General features: G+C 40.1%; 1 protein-coding gene across 1 annotated transcript in view; it reads right to left on the bottom strand.

The window, feature by feature from the left end:
* Window positions 1-4001: 4001 nt before the first annotated feature.
* The window catches only part of nwd2.L (NACHT and WD repeat domain containing 2 L homeolog), a 113384-nt gene continuing 95791 nt past the window's right edge, over window positions 4002-21594 (bottom strand). The window contains exons 7-8 of the mRNA XM_041588348.1: window positions 11028-11617; window positions 4002-8574 (exon numbers count right to left, since the gene is read on the bottom strand). Of these exons, the coding sequence (XP_041444282.1) occupies window positions 4639-8574; window positions 11028-11617 (4526 nt within the window). The 3' untranslated portion in view covers window positions 4002-4638. The remainder of the gene's footprint in view (window positions 8575-11027; window positions 11618-21594) is intronic.

Raw genomic sequence — 21594 nt, 5'->3', positions numbered from 1 at the left:
GAGGTGACATCTGAAGAAATTCACAGAGGTGTAGAGGTAGGCAGAAGAGACACCTGCCTATGCTGTAAAAATGGGGGGGGGATGCTGGGCAGATACCCTACCCCTAGACTGGGTTCTTTTGCCCCCCACTGCCACTCATCCCTGCCTCTTACTGGGAGCAAGGTGGCTGTCCATGTTGCATACAGTTGGTATGGCCCTCCTCTGTATGTACATATAAATATATATCAAAGAGTGTAAGCAAAGTCCAGCCTTTGGTAAACATTCCACTATATATTGTAGATGTTAAAACGGTGAGCTCTTTTTCACCCACCACATACTGGGTGAGCTTTATTTTCACCCTTTCATAAGTAAACCCTTATGTTTCAGATTCAAACCTTATTATAAATGCAGAACTTCAATGAACTGAATGAGTGACAAAAGATGCTCCTGGAAGTGCTTTTAAATGGTGAAAAAGAACATGACGTGTAATAAACCTAATTATCACAGAGTGAATATAGAGTTCACCAGAGGGATGCACCCCAGCTTTCTATTCACTTGTATATAGTTTTTAAGGGAATCAAAGTTATCATTTAAGTTATCAAAGAGTGAAAACAAAGTTCACCTGCTGATAAACAAGCTACTAAATATCTTATACAGGTGACGTGCTGAGCTTTTTTTTTTCATCTTTTCATAAATATGCCCTTATGTCTCAAATCCAAACATTCCCCATTTAGCGAAATATTACATGATCTTTAGGGGGTTCTCTCGCATGTTTATCAATATTTGGTAACATATTCAAACAAGTTGTAAAAAATTTTTTTAGAACAGTCCCTTGGCAGAATGGTCAGTGTAACATCAAGAGAATTACGAAATTTACTATAAATTCAAAATAGTGAAGAACCTTTTCATATATATTTATAATACTTTATAGAATCGTTTCAGACAATATGCAGGCATTATGTTAATCCCAGAGTGTTCTGTTGGTCAAATAATCTGCATCACAGACAATAACTGATATGGTAAGGCAGGTGTCAATCCCAAAACAACGCATGCCTTAAACTAAGCTATTTAGGGCCTTGCTTGGGACATATAATACAGGTTCTAGCAACGGATGGATACAAGAGAAGACTTGTATCATGCTAGTGCAAGGCTGATATTCTCATTATTCCAAGCACAGAATAAAAACCAAGACATTTTGGGATTCTGATTTTAACGCTGGTGGAAAACAATGTTTTGTTTGTGTTTTTTCACTGCTGGATTTGCCCCTGTGCTGGGGGCAATATGTCATAAAGAAATAATCTCATGCTTTATTATAATGGAAAGAATCAAGCTTACTTCCCACCTCCCCTAGGTTATTCGCATGTCCTGATGTACTGAGGCAAGTTCCTATATTTAAGAACCCTTTGGAGGACTTGTAGGTGATATGGAATATGTCTACTGTCACATGGGCTTGAGCTCTTCCTTCTCTCTTTCATTGATGAACTACAGTACTAATTTAAACGCAGGAAGGCTACTAATGTTCTCTAATTGTGAAAATACAACTTCAAGGCTTTAAAGGGGATATGCCCTGTAGGGTCTTCTGCTGAGGACTTAGTTCCAGCTGTTTTTCCACAAACAGGGCCGGGGGCAGTTGATTTAATTTTCTATGCAGAGGCTTTGCATTAGACTGTCCCCTGGTTTGGCTGGTGTGCAAAGTTGTAAAGGGAAGGAACAGCTTCTCCCAGCCCAGTACAGCTTTCTATGATCACCATTGATAGACCAAGCAGTGCCGCAACCTGCAGGGAATGTTCATGGTGCAGGGAAGCACATGGGTACATTTGTAAGCAACACGACAGGGGACAGTTGCCTCTATCTTGTGGATGTGGTGGGACAAGGGAGTAGAGGTAAGAAGATTGAAGAAGTATGTGCCCTAGGCAAGTGCCTCTTCTACCTACCCCTAGTTCTGAGACTAAAGGTGGCCCATACACGGGCCGATAAAAAAACTGGCCAGAGACCAAGTCAGCAGCTTATTGGCCCGTGTATGGGGCTCCCGTCGGGCTTCCCCGATTCGACCAGATCTCGATCGGATGGGACTGTTCGTTGATGCGGTCCCGCGATCCGACTGCCCGTAAAGCCAACATTAGGATCCGATCGTTGGGGCCTAGGGCCTGCGATCGGATCAGCCCGATATTGCCCACCTCAAGGTGGCCATTATGGGGAGAGATCCGCTCGTTTGGCGACATCACCAAACGAGCGGATCTCTCCGTGTATGGCCACCTTAAGTCATGCCTGGTCAGTCTGACCAATTGTGACCTCATTATGATGCATGGGAAAAGCACTGGTTGGTTCCCACCTCCAAAATGATTTATTCTGTTACTATAGGGGTTCTTGTGTTTGAACTGAGCAGGGAGCAGTGTATGTAGGCAGGCTTCTTTTTCGAATAGCTTCCTGCACAGAAAATTAAGTTCTGTTGGCCCTAAAGCATTGCTAAAGGAAAGAAGTTTAAAGCTTTCCCCAACCTCACTCTAAAACTGTTCAGGGAAACCACCAGTGCATATTTACTCTACCTTTATTTCAGTGGGAGAACTTCCTCTTCAACAGAAATTTGTCCCGAATGCTTCAGAGAACATGTAACAATCTCTGCTAAGGCCCCACCACGTGTCTAAGTGTTTGTTGATGTTATCATAGGGCCACTTTCAATTCTGCTGGAGCTAGATGGTATGGGGAGCCTTAGAACCTTTCTACAACTCACAGGCATCCAAAGACTGTAGGTAAAAAAAATGGCAGAAGCATTCCCTAGTTTTACTGAGCAATAACCTTTAAATGAAGCAGACAAGTGGGTGCCTATGCTTTCTTTAGCAAGAAAAGTGATACCCGTCATTTAATATTTTTTGACTATTTCTTGTCTGTTTAAGGCTATGGCATATGTGGTGTTTTACCATCACTATCATTTCTGGCAGCATTCATTTAAATGAAATAGCAAGTCACCCTACATGGGCCAAGAACCACCCCAAGCAAGTGCAGTGTTTTACTGGGGAGAACCATGGCATTTCCAAGTCAAGTGTAAGGAAAGGAATCCACAGCAGGTAGAAGTGTTTTGATGACCAACACAACATTTACTAAAACTCGTTTTCTTTCTCATATTTTACCACAATCTATCTCGACCTAACTCCCAGCCACGAATTTGGCAAATTTACTAATAATTAAACTTGAAAAAATTGGATTAAAAAACAAAAAACTGGAAAAATTCAAAGTTTTATGAATACCTTGAATTTTTTGAGTTTATAGGTTTAAAAACTCCAGCGTCAAACACCCGAAAATCGTGAAGGCAATAAACATCTTCAAATGGTTAAAGGGACCTCTACCATTGACTTTTACATGAATTCGACAGGTCTTAGCTGGAGTATTTTCGGATGTTGATTTTATTTCTGCTTTGGGGAATAATACATCTCGCAAAATCTAAGTTTTTTTTTCTTAAAAAATGCAGGGTTTTTTTTGTGAAAAAAACCCAAAATTTTCACAGAAAACAAGTCAGTCTTTAATATATAGGCCCCTAAATGTGTCATCGCTCTTAACAGACTTATAGTTGACCAGATGTTGAGCGCTAAATGATCATGAAAGAGCATGAATCTATTGAATCATTAGGATAAGCTTACCACTTTCCAAGTTGGGCCCGGGTGCTCTTGCCCCAGACCTTCAGCATAGGGGAGTAATTCACGACAAAAATAGCAGTTAGGCAGGCACCAATCCGGAGCATCCAACAGAAATAGAATCCGAGAGCGAAAAATTGAATATAAAAATATGATACTTTATTTTACACTACATCTAAAAGAATAATGCCTAACGCGTTTCGTGTCACGCAGGGACATTTAGCCTATGATTAAGTGTCCCTGCATGACACGAAACGCGGCATTATTCTTTTAGATGTAGTGTAAAATAAAGTATCATATTTTTATATTCAATTTTTGGCTCTTGGATTCTATTTCTGTTGGATGTTCCGGATTGGTGCCTGCCTAACTGCTATATTTGTCGCAGATGTTGAGAGCTATTGGATATTTTCCCTCTGTATATTAGACAGTTGCTTATAACAGGAACGGGAGTCCTGCAGCAGTCCAGCAACTACTACACCCAACTTCTTTAACAAGCCAACATAACGTAAATAGCAGACGTTTCTGGGAGGAACACATCTACAACAGTTGGGAAGCTACACTTGGGGTTAGAAATTGAGAAGTTAAACTCGATTGCAATTATCACATGTAAAAAAAAATAACCCAAGAAAAATAACCCAAGGATGGACTGGAATTGATTTTGGTACAGTGCACGTAGTTTAAGTAGCGGAGTGTTTATACATATGCCCCTATGCTGGAGACTAGCGAGACCATACACAGATAAGGTATCATACAGTCAACACACATAATCCTGTTACTGCTAAGTAGACATTTCTCAGAAATGTTCAGCTTGGCATAGCTACCGAAATATTGCTCATTGTGTTACCTATAGCCCTCCTGTTTTGATCCGTGGACTAGCATTAACAAAAATCTTTTGCCTAGTATTAAAATGCTGTTGCTGATGTTTCCATAGGTATTAAAATCCAACTGATTCTAACCCAACAGAAGCCTTATTTACTTACAGCCCAATGATATGTAAACATTCTTTCATAATTAGCCCGCCAGTGTGTTATCAGTTGTTAGCAGCAAAGCTCTGTCCTCTACAGTCAATGGCAGCACACATTTTCTCATAACAAAAGTTATGTTTTTTGGTTGGAGTTGTATCTGTCCCTTCTCCAGAGTCGGAAACCGTGATTGGACTGTCTCTGGCAAACACTTCAGTAGATTCTCTCCATAGGCAGTCAGGTGTGATTTTAAAAGTATAGTTATTGCACTTGGGTCTGTGTATCTGCGTTTTGTTGTTAAAGATTTGCCTGCTGTTTGAAGTGGCGATTTTGATCTTCATTGTGGCATCAACACGATCCACAACGGTGTACGTGCCAAGGCTCCCATCTTCAAATCCAACAATAATATTGAGGTGCCTCTGTGACAAAGCCAAAAAAGTTGGAGCCTTATACAACGAACAAGCACCAATATTTTTCCCGTCTGCAAGCCTCATCACTATTAAGCTGGAGACAGAGTTGTCCTCATCATCTTCACCGCGGAAACCAATGTAGACAAGGTAGCGACCGTCGCAGGACAAGCTCTGCTTCCATATCATCCCCGATGCATGCACAATCCGAAGTTTGCCACTGTGTAAATCAAGGACATTAAATTTCTCATCGCCGTGCGTTATGATGCCAAGTTTTCCATTTGGGGAAATCTCAAAGTCTTCAAGATGTTTCAGAAAATTACACGGAAGCTGAACTCTCTTACAAATTGCTTCCTCTGCAAGGCTCCAGATGTTCACAGTTTCGGCAGATGTCAGGAAAACGACAAAATCTGGACAATCAGGGATCAATCGAAAACTCACAATTGTTGCTCCATCATCACAACAGAATTTTTTTGTTATGCTTCCGGTCCATAAACTCACAGCTAAGAGTTTGTTCTGGGTCATGCCAACCAAAAAGGTATTTGCAGTTGTTATAAGCGCATTCTTTAAGGCAGCTAGGATATTACAAACTTTATGTCCTGTTGCTAACCTCCACACCCTGGATGCATTTTGTTCACAGAGAGAGACTATAAACTGGTCATTATGGGTAATCAGTAGCTGGGATATTCTTTGCCCGCAGATTCGGAAGAGATTTTCCCCTGTGCCAGTGTGCCATACATATTGGCTGCATTTCTCGTCCGATGTGACTATTAGGTCGCCCGTAGTTGTAAGCACACAATTTTCAACAATGCTTTCATGCTTAAAGGAGGATTCAATAAAACCAGTGTTAAAATTCCACTTGTGAACGGATTCCGATCCATCCAGAGAATATACACAGTCCCCGCGGTTTGACAATATAACCTTGTGAATGGCTCTTCCGGTTTTGTCAATATTAGACATTGCTGTTAAAATATCAATATCCCACATGGAAAGAACACCACTGACGGTCAGCGACAGGAGAAAGTTATGATGGCTCGATTTCACTAACTTTACTATGTTTCCTGAGATTTCTTGTAAACTTGCCATACACTGACCGGTGTCTCGACGCCAAACAAAAACAGATGAGGTATTTTCCATGGAAGCAATTATACAGTCGCAATTTTTGGAGAGCACGGCAGATATGAATTGTTCATTATGCTTAGCTCGAAACTTCTCGGAGACCTTCCACATACGCGTGTCAAGAAGTTCAATGCTTGATGCTTTGCAGATAAGGATTTCACTTTGGTCTTCAGAAAGCTCAGTGCTGACCACTTCACTGTCCTCCTTTGTACAATCAAACTCTTCAGTTAGCTGGGGGTTTGTAACGTCCTCAATGCTCCAAACAGAAAGGCAACCTTCATTGTCAATCATAACCATTTCTTGACTTGTTTCAAGGACAAGGATAGATTTGACAAAACCACCAGAAAACTCGGATGTTACTGTACATAGCTTTTCTCCAGTTCCTAAATGAAAAATAGTAGTAGTATTGAGGTACTGCCCACAAAAGGCATATATTCCATCAGAAGAACACTGTATACAAGTGACTTCATACCAGCAGTGGAAGTTATATAGAGGCCACCCGTAAAGCAAATCAATGACATTAACATTTTTGCTTGATTCCAGCCAACCAAGAGCATGTGTGTTTGACAAGGTAAAGCCATGGATAACACTAGATCCTCCATTGAGCCCACTGTGCTTTGAACCTTTAATTTCTACTTCGGCCAAAAGGCATGAATTTAGGTTGTCATAGATTAATAGGGTGTTGTTGGTTGTAGATACAACAAGATATTTTTCATCTGCTGTAAGTTTCATACCTATAATTACAAACTGGGCTGTCGTGATTTGTCGGAGAAGCTGCCTCGATTCCACGTCCCACGTGCTAATAGAACCATTTTCAAGTGCAGTAATAATTATATTTGGGCTATATGTCGGAAGAATCTCCATGACGTGCAATGAACTAGTGGACAGGGAGAGTCTCTCAGGACTGTACGTCACATCCATGGAAGAATGTAGGGGCACAATAGAACAGTATTTAGGGCCATCTTTGTCACATTGTACAAGAAGGCTGCGGAATTTAGGCAAGGAGCTTACAACTGGCAGAAGGATTTGTTGCAATTCAGCAGAAAGTGACCCTGGATTCTTTAATATTTTATGTTTTATGCTCTGAAGGGTGCTTGCAAGAAACTTCAATTCTTTTTGTTGCGAGCAGTTATAACCTACTTCAATGTCATTCAGAGCCCTTTCAAACTGGCCTATTTTGATCATTGTGTAAAGCCAACTAAAGTTCATAGTGATGCCAGTCATCAGCTCCTCCATCATTCCACTTCTCGTCAGGTGATGCAACAATTCTGTCATTTTTCTGTGGTTGACGAAAAAGATATCCGGCTCTAAGGGGTTGCACTGGAATGCCCAAGGTTGCTCTGGTGGTTGCCTATCAAATGAAGTTTGTTCATTGTAAAGCTTGTTCTCATCTATAATGCTTCTACTCTCTTTGTGAATGCAGTTTTCAAAATATTGAGGCTCACTGTAAAAAGGTTTCTTTATTCCACCTGACCAAACGCCCAAGAAATATTCTGCCATGTTGCTATGCATCTCTTGTAAGTCATCGGCATTCTGTAGATAGAACTTCTGAGCGACGAGCTGCAGGTGTCTATTTGCCCAGACTAAAAGGGTAACATTTCTGACCTGTCTTTCTACCAGATATCCAGTAAGGTCTTCCTTAAGGTGGGCAATCATTATATATGGTATTCTTAATGGACTACATGGTTTCATGTTAGACAAGACCTCGCTCATTACAGTGTTATCAAGTGCTAAGATGTCCTCCAGTTCTACCTCACTAAGCCCTGCTGTTGCCATTGTAATGTAACCAAGAGCCCTTGAAACAAACCTTGGTCCACATTTGTTTTCAAGAGACCAGAATAGCTGCTCTATGTTCCTATGAACAGTAACACAAAGAGTTGAACCGTCAACATCTTTGTGAGATCTCCAGTTCCTGACTTCTCTAAAGGTTAGATTTACAAACATTGGCAGGGTACACTTTGAAAAGGCTTCATTGACATAAATTTGTTGCCCTGATGTTACTTTTCGTTTGACTCTGAGTAGCTGATGCTTGAGTATTTGGCTGCACATTTTTTTGTCCCTAGGAATGAGTTCAATGTAACTATCCTCGTTGTGTATAAGGCACCGTAATTTTTGGAGGATTCCGTGTTTGTTTGGCAGTGTTGATACGATGATGCGAACTGTGCGAGGCAGGTGAACTGGCAGCCACCAAAGTTTTCTTGCATCGTCGCTGTCTGAAAGCTGCTCCACGCCATCTAATATGACAACTAGGGGTCTGTGAAATGAAGACTCATTCAACAAATTCAGAAAGAGCTCTTGGAGGTTCAGAATCTTCTTTGGACGACTCTGTAGTAAACATCGGTAGTTCACTGCCAGTTGTTCACATATGCTTTGTAGTAGGCAGTTTAATGCAGAACTTATTTCTGTTGACCCTAAAAATCTTACAATCACTACAGGGTCTGAATCTGGTCCCATTTCTTCCTGAAGCCACGAACAGGCCTGTAACACAGAAATATGGCGGGTTCAATCTGGTAAAACATAGCTTGGCTTAATGCAATAATACAATATGTGAAATACTGAACATTTAATATGCAAAGTTGGCTAGTAGCTTTCCTTTGACAGCACTCACCACACATTCAGCTGGTGCTTACTGTATCTGATGGAGCACATTCTACCTTAATTCTATTATTTACATAGATGCAGGGACTGTGATTCTGAAAGGCAGTCCTTCCATAGGTAGAAGGGTTTGTAGATGTATGTGTGAGCATAGGCTGAAATGGGCCATATAAAGACTACTACATTAGACGGTATTATAGACAATTAGCAGGGGATCTTTTTTCACATAAAAAGGATCACCACATCCCTTTAGACTAGTGGAAAAAAAACTTTCATTAGAAGCAGCGCAGATAGTTCTTCACAGTGAGGGTGGTGAGGTTCTAGATTGCCCTGACAGGTGATGTTATAATGGCTGATTCTGTGAATGCTTTTAAAGGAGAACCAAACCCTTAATTATAAAAACCCCTACCCCCCTATCCTACAAAGACCCCCCTCCCTGCTCCCCCCCAGTCTAGGTGTTACCCTGGGATTCGGAGTGCCATCTTCTTCTCATAGGTAATCTTTATGAAGAGAGTGGCGTATCTACGCATGTGCAGTTGGATCAATCTTCCGGTTCGGACAACTGAGCATGTGCCGAAAGTGACGGAAATTGCTGAAGTGCCGGAAGAAGACCCGAAGATTACCGAAGAGAAGAAGATGTCGCCCGTGAACTCTGCTGCACAGAATCTGCACCGAGAGGTAAGTAAAGAGGTAGGAGCATTTACCAGGGGGGTAACACCTAGGCTGGGGGGGGAGTAGGGAGGGGGTAGGGGTTTTATAATTAATGGTTTGGTTCTCCTTTAAGAGGGGCTTGGATAATATTGGTATATATAGTTTATGTGAGTGTATGGAGGGGTCAGTGTATGTTTGTGAATGTATGTGAGCTTGGTTTTTTTTGGAGGCATTAAACTTGATAGACTTTGGAATGGACTTTCAACCCAACTTAACTGTATCTCATCATCATGTCCAGTGTCTGTATCTCATTACCCAATCCCAGGGCAACATAATTCTATTAACCCAAACCAACCAATCACCAATCAGCAGGGACCATTTACCATTCCCTGTTGGTCACTAGAACTGTAGAAAACTTTGATCTGTTATATTACTCTCATAGTGTACCACCATCGTGGTCTAAATGTGAGGACTCCACTGCTGTGTGAATCCTTTAGCAGCCCCATCAGTGTACAGTAAACACTAAAGTAGCCCCAGCATTAGAAAGCATTAAAAAACACTTAAATAATGTTAGGGTCTACTTAAATCTATGTAACAGGGTTAACAAAAACAAGTTTGATACTCTTGGTGAGCATTCTTAAGAAAAAAAGTGCAGGAACTGCTCTTTCTTCTCACATTTTTATGTAATCTACATATTTATATAAATTATACCCTCTCCACATTAGGGCAGATTTATCAAAGGTCATTATTAGCATTCCTATTATATATTCATAAAAGCTTTTCCTGAAATTCTGCAATTATGCTCTATAATTTACCTACATTGTGCAAGTTTTCATGACTTTAAATCTGGCTTTCTCCAGAATGTGTTCTACAAATTTTATCTGGGCCAAAAACTTGCAGACCTGGCAAATTTAGGGGCAGATTTATCAAGGGTCGAATTGAATTTGATGGAATTTTCGAAGTAAAAAAATTTAAAATTTGAAGTAATTTTTTGGATACTTCGACCATCGAATAGCATACTACGACTTCAAATTTACTTCAAATTCGATTCGAAGTAAAAATAGTTTGAATATTCGACCATTCGATAATCAAAGAACGTCTCTTTAAAAAAACTTCGACTTCAATACTTCGCCAAATGAAACCTGCCGAAGTGCTATGTTAGCCTATGGGGACCTTCTAGACCATTTTTTCAAGTCTTCACACATCATCGTTCGATCGTATGCTAAAATCGTTCAAATCGTTCAATTCGAACGATTTAATTGTTCGATCATAGATTTTACTTCGATTGTTCGATGGCCAAATTCGGTGAAAAATACTTCGACTTCGATATTCAAAGTCAAAGTATTTCAATTCGAGGGTCGAATTTCGAAGTATTTATCACTTCGAAATTCGACCCTTGATAAATCTGCCCCTAAGCCAATCGAGGTGAAACGTTGCAAAAAATAATATCATTCTGTGGGGAAAGTCTGCAACTTAGTATAAAGTGTTAACTCTAAAAAAAGGGGATTTTTCCCCCAGTCTTTGATAAATCTTCCCCATTGTGCAAATTAACGTATTTCAAGCAGCTGTGTATATGGATAAGTGTTTTTCCCTTGCCACAAGCAGTAGCATATAGGGATCTTCCATAATAACCCTAAATATATGGACTAACTGCCCTCATTAGGTATAGACACAAAATAAATTACCTTTTTTGCTACTTCTGCTAGTAAAAGAGTTTTTCCAGTGCAGGGACCTCCATATATAATCAGAGGGTAAATATGTCCTGATCTGCAAGGCTGCAGGTATTTCTGCACCAAGTTTAGAGCTTCACATCTGTACTCATAAAAAGATGCGTAGGTTTTACATAGAGATAAGTGCTGCAAGATTTCATCATAAAGCGGATCAGTCTCAGTCTCAAAGTTCTGCTGCACCGTTGCCTGAATGATATCGATCATGTCCTCATAAAACTGTTTCCCGAGTCCATCCACATAGTGATTTTCCACCTCCTGAGAATATCCCAGCTTCATGTCACAATGTGTCACCGACGTATAGACTCGCAAGTTAGAAGAGGCAACGATTGTTGGAATGAATTCATCCCTGAGCTTTGCTAACTTCTCCTGAGCTTCTGGGTCTCGCATGTTTTTGTTGTCCACTTTGATGACATCGGTGTACCTTGTCATCTCTGGAATTTTGACGTGGCGGTCGATGTTCGAGATTTTCCGAATGTAGCACACACACTTTTTTAGGAATGCTGCTGTTTGTTTCCCCAGAGCGAAGTCAAACTCATCCTCCAAAGCTAAAAGAAAAAACAAATAAGTGAGGCCCACCATAAATCCTTAGACCATAGGCCAACTGTCCAAACTGTTGTAACACCTCTCCTCACTCAAGCTTGTTATTCTTCTAGTCTCATTACATATAATAGAATCTATCTTTCCATCTGTTTCTGCTCTTTAATTCTAATAAATATATATATTAAAATTATATGTTCTTTCAATAGGTGGATTATTCCCTACTTCAGTTCTAGTAAACAGCAATCCTGCCTTGCTTTATGGCAGACATTCTAATTCTCCAGCCAGAATCAGACACATGGGGGCAGATTTACTAAAGGGCTAAATGGCTAACGCTAGCGACTTTTCATCAGAAATCACATCCGCAGGGACATCGTAAATTCACTAACAGGCACAGTCGACAATTCGCTAGCGAAAGAGACCGTCGCTAGCATTCGCACTGTATCGGCAGGCGGATTTTACTAAACATTTCCTTTGTCGCCAGAGTTGACTTCGCCACCTCAGACCAGGCAAACTAAAATGAAGCTAGATCTTCCTCAATCTTATGTCACTTACATCATTCCCTGTCTGACGAAAATACATTCAAGTTGAAAAAACGCTGGCGACTTTTCCTTTTTTTCAGCGGAATTGCCTGCAAAAGTCCTGACCTGAACTTTTTGGGTTAACATTTTTTTCCCAGACATTTGAGAGCTATGGAACATTCATTTTACAGTGGGCTCATGTCTAGGACATTATATGATCTCTTTTGTCTTATTAAAGTTTCTTGGACATTTGTAATAAAAAATGGCCACTTCAATCTTTTGCACCAACATCTCTAAAGACGTCCATACAACTTTAATGTACCCGCCCTATTCAAATGGGCGCAGGCGTAAATTCGCTAGCGAAGTGGACCTACTCTAGCGCTACTTCGCACCCTTACGCCAGACAAAGTTGCGCTATGGCGAAGGGATGTAACTACGCTAATTCACTAACTTGTGGATTTTCATGAACGTTAACTCTTGCGCCAGACTTGCCTTCGCCAACTGAGACCAGGCGAAGTGCAATAGAGTAGATAGGACTTGCTTCAAAAAAAGTTGAAATTTTTTCTAAGTCCCAAAAAACTCTGGCGTCTTTTCCTTTTTTAAGATTGATAGGCTGAAAAAGATCGTACATTTTTTTGGGGGCACCCTCCTTCCCCCCTACATTTCCTAACATATGGCACCTAAACTATACAGTAGCCACATGTGTAGGGCAATACAACAACTCTATTTTATTTTATGAAGCTTTCCCAGCTGGTGTAGTGTAATGTATTTGCTGCTACATATACGTCTATTGTACTTTAACTTGGGACCGTATGCAAATTAGGCATCGCTAGTGTAACTTCGCTTTGCTTGACAAATTAACGCTAGTGCAACTTCGCTACCATTCGCCTCGCTGAGCACAACTTCGCATTTTAGTGAATTTGCGTAGCGATGGCGAAATTACGCCTTGTGAAGTGCGGAGGAGTGTGGCAAAGCTTTCGCCGGCGCAACATCGGATCTTAGTGAATTTGCCCCCATGTCTTCTTCTGGGGCAAGCAAACGCCTTTAAACTAAATATTCGTAAACGTGGAGTTTCAAATATTTTCTTTTCTGCAATTTAAGCAGGGATACTCGCTCACTAGCCATGGGTGGTGAATTTAAAGACAGTACTTGCTTTTTCTGGCCTGTGAGCAGAGCTGGGCAGGTAGAATTAATGCCCGAGACATGGCACTCTGCTTGTTCCTTGATTCTTCTTGTTTATAAATGTGCAGCATTTTCTAAATGTGTTTTTATGAGATTTGCAGCAGGTTTGCCACCCACACAGCTGGCTGAGATGTACAGTAATTCTCAACTGCTCTAAGGACGTGGGTCTGATATCCCTATGCTTGGGTGATTTATAAGAGAGCATTTGCTTGATGGAATCTCCATTATGATCACCTGGGAGACATACTAAACTGTTTTTTTTTTGGGATTTCTGTTTTATTCCCACCGCTGAGCATGGAGCGAGCCGTATGTTAAACAGAAAACAAAGTGCTTACAAGAAATTGCCTTGATGCTGATTATGAATGTTGCCAATCACCAGATTGGTGCTCAGCCATATAATCAAGCGCTAGCAATCACACGCCATGCTTCTTCACCTACATAATCATGTGTGAATTCTGCAGCAGGGATCCTTAGCCATTACAGTACATAACAATGCATGGAAACTACGTCTACTACAACCCTCAGTTTTCCTGGCTTCAACTAGACAACATTGCTTGAAATGGTCTTTGTAGTTGATGGACAAATCGTACATTTAAATGATCGTTTCAAGATAAGCTTGGTCTAATGAAAACGAAAAGATCTTTTAAAAAATCTTTACATCTATGGTCAGTTTTATCCAAACATAAATCCACTTATCTTGGACATTCTTGGTCATACCTGTTCTACACCTAGGAATGTAGCTAAGCAAATGACTGCAGATATGTATATGTAAGATATTCTGAGATATCTATCTGGGATGACTCTGCCTACATCTGTACCCCGGCCTAAAGATACACATATGAAACTGTAAGTGCTCATTTTCATCACAAAGAGGACACACTTACTGTTGCACATTTACTTAGTTCGAGTGAAGGAATAGAATAAAAAAAACTTCGAATTTCGAATGATTTTTTTGGCTATTTCGACCATCGAATTGGCTACTTCGACCTTTCGACTATGAATCGAACGATTCGAACTAAAAATCGTTCGACTATTCGACAATTCGATAGTAGAAGTACTGTCTCTTTAAAAAAAACTTCGACCCCCTTCTTCGGCAAGTAAAACCTACCGAGCACCAATGTTAGCCTATGGGGAAGGTCCCCATAGGCTTTCTAAGCTTTTTTTGGTCGTAGAAAAATCGTTCGATCGATGGATTAAAATCCTTCGAATCGTTCGATCGAACTAATTGTGGTAAATCCTTCAAATTCGATATTCGAAGTCTAAGGATTTAATCGTTCATTTTTCATTCGATCGAACTAATTGCGGGAAATCCTTTGACTTCGATATTTGAAGGATTTACCTTCGGCAGTCGAATATCGAGAATTAATTAACCCTCGATATTCGACCCTATGTAAATCTGCCCCTTACTGTTGCACATTTAGGGCCTTGTTTCCTAATTGCAGACAAAAAAGGTAGGTGCAAAAGCTCATGCTCAGTTATGTGTGCTAATATTCCTTAAAGAAAGTGCTTGCATCTATTCTATCTTGCCCTAATGTGAGTGCTACAAAAATTTTTGCAGCACCTACATTAAATGACCAACAAAGGGGTTTAACAAGAGTTTCTTGCTTAAAAACTATCTACTTAACAGTAGCAGATTTATCAAGAATTCGATTTCTCCGAAAAAAACTTGAATGTCAGGAAGACTGCAAACAACTCCAAATTGATCCCAGGACGTCTTCCATAGGCTACAACAGCAATTTGGCAGGTTTAAGGTGGTGAATAGTCGGATTCGATTTCTTAAAGGGCCACTGTATGATAAATCATACATAAATCAAACATTTAACCATTCCCTAGTCGAAATTTTATAGTTTTGGCCATAAAAAAAACTCAAAATTTCGAATTTGAAAATTATATTTTTCCCTTGACCCTTTATAAATCTGCTCCTAAGAGTAGCTTCACATATATGTAGTAAATGTTTATGAACTGCAACCAGGGTCAGACTGGGCTTGCAGGAAACCAGGGAAAAAATACAGTGGGTCCCGCAGACCCAGACCCGCTCCCTGCTGGAAACAACATGCGTTCTACCTGAAAGCCCCAGATTGTGGCCCCAAAAGAAAAGTTAAATGCACGGCAGGGAAGGTTTTTGGCGGCCCATGAGGGGGTATGGAGACTCCTGAGATGGCAGCCCTAGTGGGCCTGGACACCCCAGTGCGACCATGACTTCTGCTGTCTAAGAGATGGAACTTATACTGGTAATAGGAGCAATTGAATTAACCACCCCAGACCAGCCGGTACATTTTAAAGAGACAAAAATAAGAAACAAAAAGGGTTGGTGAGATTGCATATTTGCTGTCCTAGATACATCTGGAAGACGCGCTTGATATGGAAATAGGGTGAGATTTGGGGTGTAAACAAATCTGTCCTAGATACTGGAACTATGGCTGAATGGCTGATGCAACTCTATTATCAGATGAGGGGGCCCTGACCAAAGGCTGGATCTCCAAGGGGGCTTCAACTGAAAAAAACCCTACCCTACATAGACCCCCCCTCTTTACTTACCCCTCTGTCCAGATTCTGCAGATTCTGTCCAGCGGAGTTCACATGCACCATCTTCAGCCGCTTCGGTAATCTTCTGAAAGAGACCGGTGCTTCTGCGAGTTACGGAACATGCATAGTTGACGCAAAACAGAAAATTGCTCCAGCTGCGCATGCGCCACTTCGCCGGTCTCATTCCGAAGATTACCGAAGAGAAGAAGATGGCTGCCGTGAACTTCGCAGGACAGAATCTTCTTTTTTAAACCCACTCCTGTTCATGACACTGTGAGTGTCTTGGAAACCCAACTATAAGTAATGTGTAATAGGTTGGTGTATATAAGAGTTACTGCAAGCAATGCAGATGGACTCAAGTGCTATAGTTTGTACATTTAAGCAATGGCAGGACAGTTCCACACCATCCTTCCTCTTCCCACAATTACAATTTGATAAGCCCTCCTTATCGCAGTAGGATTACCCTCACATGGATAATTGTACTATTATATAAATGAGAGGCAGAAGCAGGGTTTGCATTAGGGACACACTATACATTTATAGTTAGAATTTCTTCGGCTGGTACAACTGAAATGCATTTGGCATTTTTTAAATGCCTTACATTGAACTGCATTTAATTATACCTTTTTAGCTGTTAATAATCAGCTATTTATTCCAGAGAACTGTAAACAATGTCAGGTGCCAATAAACCGGCTATAAATTGTAACAAATGTTCCGCATTGATCCAGAAGGAAGGCAAACAAACAGCTCAGGGAAGACGGCCTCTTTCATGAATAAAAAATTATAATTATATTTTGACTAGGACAATCACCACTGACTTCTTCCAAATTTTTTGTGTTTTTTTCCCACTAACTAAATATGGAAAATTCATGTTTTTTTAAACCATTGTTTACTTTCATTATTTTTATGTTTCCTTAATGCTATGCCTTACTGTAGCTCAATATGTGCTCCTTCCCTTGTATGGCATCTTTTTCCTGTAGTACATGCCCAACTTACTGGTATGAACTCTTTACTCTTTTCTATTCTTTACTGTAGACCAGTTTGTCCAACTCTGAGCCTCACTTATTGAAATCATTAGAGGTCCATCTTTTTTCTGTAGTACATGCCGACCTTACTGTAGACTACATTTGTCTAAATCTGCCTCAACAAAATTATTACAAGTCACTTGCTTTCCTGTAGAACAGGTATGAGCTCTTTATTTTTTGCTGTTTCTTACTGTAGACCAGTTTGTCCAACTCCGAGACTCAGTTATTGAATTCATTAGAGGTCAATCTCTTTACTTTAGAAGAAGTACATGCTTACCTTCTGATTAGCCTTACTGTGCACCACTTTTGTCCAAATCTGAGCCTCAACAAAATCAGTCAGTTGCTTTCCTGTGGAACAGGTTGAGCTGTTTACCTACTGTTGTGCCTTTACCAGTAATGACCAGCTCTGAGCCTCATTACTTTCATTAGAGGTCCATCCCTTTTCTCTAGAACAGGGGTCCCCAACCTTTTTTACTCGTGAGCCACATTTGAATGTAAAAAAGAGTTGGAGAACAACACAAGCATGAAAAAGTCCATGGGGATGTCAAATTAGGGCTGCTATTAGCTGTTTGGTAGCCCCTATATGGACTGGTAGCCTACAGGAGGCTCTATTTGGCAGAACACCTGGTTTTTATACAACCAAAACTTGTCTTCAAGTCTGGAATTCAAAAATAAGCACCTGCTTTGAGGCCACTGGAAGTAATATCCAAGGGCTTGGTGAGCGTCATGTTACTTGCGAGCTACTGGTTGGGGACCACTACTCTAGAACATGAGTTCCTTACTTCACTGTTGTGAACTGCATTCAGTTGTATAGCATTTCTATTAAAGTTTTCATTTCAGCTTAGCTTTCAAATCAAGACCACATGGTAGGATGGAAATTCTAACTCTAATTCTATGGGAATTTTCTAATTGTATAAAGCAAGGAAATGCCACTGAACGACAGATGGACACCATGCAAGGATTCTACCATGATTCCTAGCCAAATCAACCTATATGTTAGCTCCTGTTTACTGTATATGCATTGCACATAAATACAGGTCCCCTGGGACACTATAAATAGTGTCCCAAGGGGGGTGGAATTGTTGTTTTCATATTCTGTTTCTCTATTGTACACGCAGAATATATGCACAAACATTTTTTTGTTTGTGCATATTTTTAACATTAACATCTTTTGTGTACACTTTTGCTTGAAACTTTGTATAAAGTGCTCACAGGTTGGTGGGTGCAGCCAAGCAAATATTGCATTATGTATCATACTTGACTTTTGCAATATAGTGATGGTGATTAATATTGTGCCTGGAGAAACTGTCATATCATTCTCCTAAAAGCTAATTAATATATTTATATATATTTTTTTTTGATGAAATGTTTAGTTTAGGATGTTATTGGTGTAACATATAGGGGCAGATGTATTAAGGGTCGAATATCGAGGGTTAATTAACCCTCGATATTCGACTGGCAAATTAAAATCCTTCGACTTTGAATATCCAAGTCGAAGGATTTTGCGCAATTCGTTCGATCGAAGGAATAATCGTTTGATCGAACTATTAAATCCTTCGAATCGAACGATTCGAAGGATTTTAATCCATCGATCAGAAAAAACTTGGAAAGCCCATGGTGACCTTCCCCATAGGCTAACATGGACTTCAGTAGCTTTTAGGTGGCGAACTAGGGGGTCAAAGTTTTTTCTTAAAGAGACAGTACTTTGAATATCGAATGGTTGAATAGTCGAACAATTTTCAGTTCGAATCGTAGTCGAAGGTCAAAGTAGCCCATTCGATGGTCGAAGTAGCCAAAAAAACACTTAGAAATTCTACGTTTTTTTTCCTCTATTCCTTCACTCGAACTTAGTGAATGGGCCCCATATATGTGTAATGAGGGCAGTGTATGCTTTGATGGACTCAATGTGTAATGCCTAGAGAGGAGTGGTCACTTAGTGGTGACGATGAGGAGTCGTCATCTCTACTCAATCTGTTTTTCCGGCCAAGTGTATTTAAGGCATTTTCTTTGTTAACTTGGCACCTTGAGAAAGGCCTCGGAACAGGTCGAAATGTTGGTCCTCTTTTAATAAATAAACAATCTTAAGATTTTATAAGACCTGAGAGTGCGGATCTTATGTGATGGATTATACATACATATATATATATATATATATATATATATATATATATATATATATATATATATATATATATATAGTCGTGTTCCAAGGAATGACGCACTCCAGGACTTCATAATGAGATCAAGCAAAGTGAAGTTTATTTGTTAACGTTTCAGTCCAGTCTGGACCTTTCTCAAGACTGGACCAAAACGTTGACAAATAAACTTCACTTTGCTTGATCTCATTATGAAGTCCTGGAGTGCGTCATTCCTTGGAACACGACTATCTGCACTATATATGACAGCACCCAGGCAGTAAAACTCTGCTGGATTGGAGTGCACCACAGCCTGAACTGTATATATATATATATATATATATATATATATATATATATATATATATATATATATATATATATATATATATATATATATATTGTATATATATAGATATATATAAACAGCAACCAAAAAACCGCACTCACAGGACTTGATTTGTGCAAACAAGAAGTGGTTTTTTATTCCGACGTTTCGGCTCTAACACTCGAGCCTTCTTCACTTCCTGAAGAAGGCTCGAGTGTTAGAGCCGAAACGTCGGAATAAAAAACCACTTCTTGTTTGCACAAATCAAGTCCTGTGAGTGCGGTTTTTTGGTTGCTGTTTATACTATTATGTAACCAGCACCCAGGCAGTTGCCTACTTTGCATGTGAGTGCTCCAGCTTGCTTGTGATATAGATATATATAGATATATATATAATCCATAGAGTAGCCAGCACTCACGAAAAACGGTTTAAATTGCCGAAACGTCAGTCTCACGTTGAACAATAAAAAATTTTTATACTATATTTAAGACCTGAGAGTACGGATCCTTTTGCTGGTTATTATATATATATATATATATATATATATATATGTGTGTGTGTGTGTGTGTCAGGCAACAGTTACTGGTCAGCTGTTATTACACTAGTAAATGAACCAGAGGCACACTAATAAATATGCCACCCAGGGTGTTTAAGCTCATGTCCTTAATATAGAGTTACAGTAACATCATATAGCACAGGGGTCCCCAACCGCCGGGCCGCAGACACTCCTGCACTGGGCCGCTGAGCCCAGTGCCGAATTGGACGCTGGCACGCCCCGAATTGGATGCTGGCGTTTCCAAATTTGCTGCCGACCCCCTCCACGACCCCCGCCGACCCCATCCCCCGACCCCCCCCTCTCGGTCCAAAAAAGGTTGGGGACCCCTGATATAGCATTACAAGTGCAGCATGCAACTGCTGTATTAAGGTGGAACCCCACTCACCCCCAAACTATAGCAACACAGTGTAATAGTATAGCAATGCAATGTAAATGTGTTCAGCTCCTCAACATACCCTTAAAAGATGAACATGCATGGCACATGTAGTCAATGTCTCAGTGGATGCTAGCTCATGGGACTGCATCTCTTTTATGTTAAAATATAGCTTTTTGCTCTTTTCCATGCAAAAGTCAGTGTAATTCAATACTACCTGAAGAATGCGGCTCAGTTCTCTTTCTCCAGCCATACCCCTGGTACAACCTGCCGCCTGACTGGAGAAAATCTTCTAGCTCTCTAACCTTCAACATGTCTGTTATTTGCCTCCTGAAACATCTGGAATACCGAGATTTAATTGCTGTAAATGTTGGTATTAGAAGGCTCATATAGTAATGAAATTGTTGTGCAAAGCTTTGTACACATTGACACTAAGGGGCAGATTTAACATGGGTCGAAGTGAAAATTCGAAGCAAAAAAATTGAAATTTTTAGCTATTTTTGTGTACTTTGACAATCGAATAGGCCAAAATTAGATCTGAATTTGAAAAAAATTTGACTATTCGAATATCGAAATTTATCATGTATTGTCTCTTTAAAACTTTGACCATTCGCCATTATCGATGGGCGAATTTATTCGACAGGCACGAAATTCGCCATCAAAATCTGTCAAAATTGGCATTTCGCTCATTTTCGACAGTTTCGCTGGAAATTTGTGAAATTAGCGGCAAAGTGAAACGGGACAAATTCGTCCAACACTGTCCGCCATCTAAAACCTGCCGAATTGCTGTTTTAGCCTATGGGGACCTCATAGAACCTATTTGGAGTCATTTAAGTTTTTTGGGGCAAATCCCTCGTTTCGAATTCGATCTAATGCGCTAAAACTTCATTTCGAACGATTCGAATACAGCCTATTCACCCAAAGTTAAAAACTTTGATTTTTTAAAATGAATTTCGATTGGTCTTTTTTTATTCGAATTTCTAAGTTATGGGAGTTCAAAAAAAGTCCCATTACTTCGAAATTCGACCCTTGCTAAATCTGCCCCTAAATGTTTCCAGCATTTAGACTTACTACTACTTTTTAACACCTCCGTGTCCCCTTTCTGACCATCAGTCACCAAGCCTGCATGCATTTAAATGGGCTGTTAAATTAATTTTTAGTATGATGTAGAGAGGGATATTCTGAGACAATTTGCAATTTGGTTTTCATTTTTTTTTATTTGTGGTTTTTGAGTTATTTAGCTTTTTATTCAGTAGCTCTCCAGTTTGCAATTTCAGCAATCTGGTTGCTAGGTTCCAAATTACCCTAGCAACCATGCATTGATTTGAATAAGAGACTG

This window comes from Xenopus laevis, chromosome 1L, assembly GCF_017654675.1.
Source record: "Xenopus laevis strain J_2021 chromosome 1L, Xenopus_laevis_v10.1, whole genome shotgun sequence".
Lineage (NCBI taxonomy): Eukaryota > Metazoa > Chordata > Amphibia > Anura > Pipidae > Xenopus > Xenopus laevis.
Note: the sequence above shows the minus strand (reverse complement) of the source record. Positions and strands in the feature narration are given on the sequence as shown.